Source organism: Belonocnema kinseyi, chromosome 9 (assembly GCF_010883055.1).
Source record: "Belonocnema kinseyi isolate 2016_QV_RU_SX_M_011 chromosome 9, B_treatae_v1, whole genome shotgun sequence".
Lineage (NCBI taxonomy): Eukaryota > Metazoa > Arthropoda > Insecta > Hymenoptera > Cynipidae > Belonocnema > Belonocnema kinseyi.
The window spans coordinates 126306303-126309716 of record NC_046665.1 but is presented as its reverse complement, the minus strand read 5'-3'; the positions used below and the strand labels follow the sequence as shown (position 1 = coordinate 126309716).

General features: G+C 33.3%; 1 protein-coding gene across 1 annotated transcript in view; it reads left to right on the top strand.

The window, feature by feature from the left end:
• LOC117179778 (transmembrane protein 35A) overlaps positions 1–2481 on the top strand; it is a 24092-nt gene extending 21611 nt beyond the window's left edge. The window contains exon 4 of the mRNA XM_033371878.1: positions 2075–2481. Coding sequence (XP_033227769.1) covers positions 2075–2188 — 114 coding nt within the window. The 3' untranslated portion in view covers positions 2189–2481. The remainder of the gene's footprint in view (positions 1–2074) is intronic.
• Positions 2482–3414: the final 933 nt, after the last annotated feature.

The following is a 3414-nucleotide window of genomic DNA, read 5'->3' as shown; positions in this document are numbered from 1 at the left end:
AACGCCAGTCAGCAGCGAACCTTACGACTAGAAAAGGAATCCACCAATCAAAGAATAATTCTTTATATTATTCAGTGGATCCGAAAGGTAGGACGTAACAGGAAGCTAAAGATCCTCAGGGAGAGTTCAAGATAACTTTACTCTGATTTTGATTGGTGTAACATAACCGGAATTGGAAGTTCTATAATACGCGCGATATTCAAATTAAATGAAGGGTCCGCAGTTTTTACATGCAGTTAATATCCCGCAAGCGAAACGACAAAATTCCTTTTAGTTTTTTAAGATGGATTTGGAAAATCGCGTTTTTGGATCTAGAGCATAGGTCCGTGGTATAAATCTGTTAACTGCTTATGGCGTTTTATGGGAAATCCGTGCTTTTTCGCGCAACGACTCAGTTTACTCGTTGAATAGGCCAGTGAGAACGCCGCGCGCGCGTTTGTGTGTTTGTGTGTGTGTCGACAGTTTTTTGTGGCGAATTTCATGCCGTCTTCGATGTTGCGATTCCAACCATTTTAAAATATAAAACTCGATCGCAGCTTGAAAAACAATGCAGAAACATGCGATCCCGTGAAAAACAATAGAAAACCAGAGGTGGAACACTGCAGATAACATGTTTACACCGCTGAACTCTTTGTAGATAACATATGAATGGCTTTCAAGAAAAAAATGATTGCACAAATATTAATAAATGTTAAGTAAATAATAAAATGAATAATACTTACTTTTGAATACGCGCGTTTTACAATTTACGGAAAATAATATTGTTAAAGTAAAAGATGCATACCTTGGTTAGATACAAAGTTTAACCTAATATAGAAATGATGAAATATGTAAATGAAAAAGTGTAATAAAAGTGAATATTCTTTAAAAAATTTGAAAATAATTTTTCAAGTGGAATATTATATTTATCATGAAATTCTTATGTTTAAAAACTACGAGTAAATTAGTTAGCTAGTAATGTCGGGGGAAATAAATTTTCATAGAATTTGTAAACATAATTTTTTTATAAATATGTATAAAAATATAATTATTAATCAATAAATCCTATTATTGGAAATTGGTGTACACATGAAATATGTTTGGTACAGAGTCATTTTTAATTCTTCTTTCATTACTCAATGTTTTAAACATCTCAGGGAAAAATGCTCCTGCAATTAATGCAAATAAAATGTTGCTTTCAACTATTATACTTACCTGCATGAAATGTAAGCATAATTATAATCAAAAACATTTTAAATTGTAGAAACATTTAAATTTAATATTTATGATAAATGATGATAGGAAATGCGTCAAAAATCATTTCTGAATCCTAAAATGGAATTTTGGTTTGACAAACGAAAAAATAATGTGATTTTATTCCAAAAAATGTTATTAATTCTGACTTAAAACAAAATTCTTAAATTATTTTGGCTAATTTTAGTGATTTTATTTTAAGTCACATTATTCGGAATAAAAATATTAATTCAGAAACTCGACAGAAACGATATTAATTATTGTGATAAGAAATTTTTTTCTTTCTCTGAACTCAGAATTCATAACATCTTTTTAATTAAAATCAAATTATGTTTTATCTTTCGCTCCTAAATCTTATATTAGGATTAGGAAATTAATGTTTATGCATTTCTAAATCATTATTTAGAATAAAAATTATGTTTGAATATTTATTCTATTCAAAATCAACGCGCCAACAGTAACCAATCCGGGCGTACCGGCGCAACACAAGCGCAGTTTCAAATAACCTCTAACTGACCTTAAACGTTACAATTGACCTATGACTTGGGTACGTACCTGAACGTAGAATTTTCCGCTCTATCGATTGCAGATGTAAAAAAAGGGGGTTTCCATTGAAAAAAAACAAAGTTGACCTTCAAAAAGCCATGAAGGTCAACTTCAAGGTCAAATGAAGGTCATCATTGAATTCCTCGTTGAAATTTACTTCAGGAATGACCTTCACTTTTTTGAAAAATATTTTACCTGAGGAAATATCCAACCGTCCCGGGACTTTTTAGACACCCATAAAAAAATCCCGTTTAGCCCCGTCTCACGATATTCAAACGATTTTTTTTGTCCATAGGTATTCTTCTTCATGCTAAGCGGTCGACTCGTGATCGACTGGCAGCTAAGACGAGAAGAATCTCAGCCTTTAACGGCCAATGGAATAGACGACAAAACGAAGAAACAAGACTGAATTACTAAACGGAAGCTTAAGTGAATTTCTATCGTATCTTATATTCCATTACACATAGTCACTATCGTTAAAAATCCCACTCAGTTCCCTCTGTTCTCACATCACACTACAGCAACGAAAACAATTTTGTTCAACATACAAATTCTCCCAACTTAATCAACCCTCACTAAAATCATTCGCCTAGCTGCATTCTGGGAACTGCCGCCAGGTGGAACCTGGTAGAACTCTCTCGACTGATCCGAGGATGCGAGGCTTTTATACGAAAAAAAAAACAAGAATCAGCTTCGAAAGAAGTCCTAGCTAGGACATAGATATTGTAATACTTAAGATAGATGATATCAATACTGTCTTTCGACCAGAGATGGGCAACAGCAATTTCTGTTGCAATTTTACTTCAACTATAGCAATATTATTCACATTTGTTATCTGCTTTCAACTGTGATTAAATTAATTAAGAACGAGTTAGATACTCGAATTCGAATTAATAGATAAATGGATAAATGCTAAGTACCTAAGTAGAGATGAAAAATGTACCGCAATCCGGGGTAACGCTGGGCAAAACCATTTTCCCATTAATACTTGAATCCTCATTGAACATTATACCAGCCCCAGTAAACGAAAAAAAGATTCAAAAGAATTTAAAGTTGAATAGGGAGTGCCAGGATAGAAATGCCTCGTCTTGTCCTTATTAATCCTTCGCATCTTTTTTTAGGTTATGTATTCTTTAATTGGAACCAGACCTGTACATCTCTCCGTATTTCAGATTTTAACTTGACCCCGCAAATGTCCTAAGTTGATTAGTGCCAAATATCTCAGACGCAGCGCTAGTTGTCCCATTACTCCCTCCCAGTGGGCACAAAATTTGGCGACGTCTTTACGACATTGTTGCGACAACTTTACGACATCCTATGTCCATGTTGTTTCGGTGTCTTTGCGATATCGTAAAGACATCGTCAAATCATACGACTCATTTACGATATCGTAAAGATACCTTAACGACATGGACATTGGACGTCGTAAAGTTGTCGTAACGATGTCATAAAGACGTCGCCAAATTTTGTGCCCAATGGACTGTTTTTGTAAGAAAGCAATGTAAACAGATCACTTTTTTGAATTATTTAATAAACAAAAGGTTATTTTGATGCAAAAAATGATTAAAATTAAAACCGTGTTACTCATTTAACATTTCAAAATAATTTTGTATTCATATTAAAGATAAAAATATT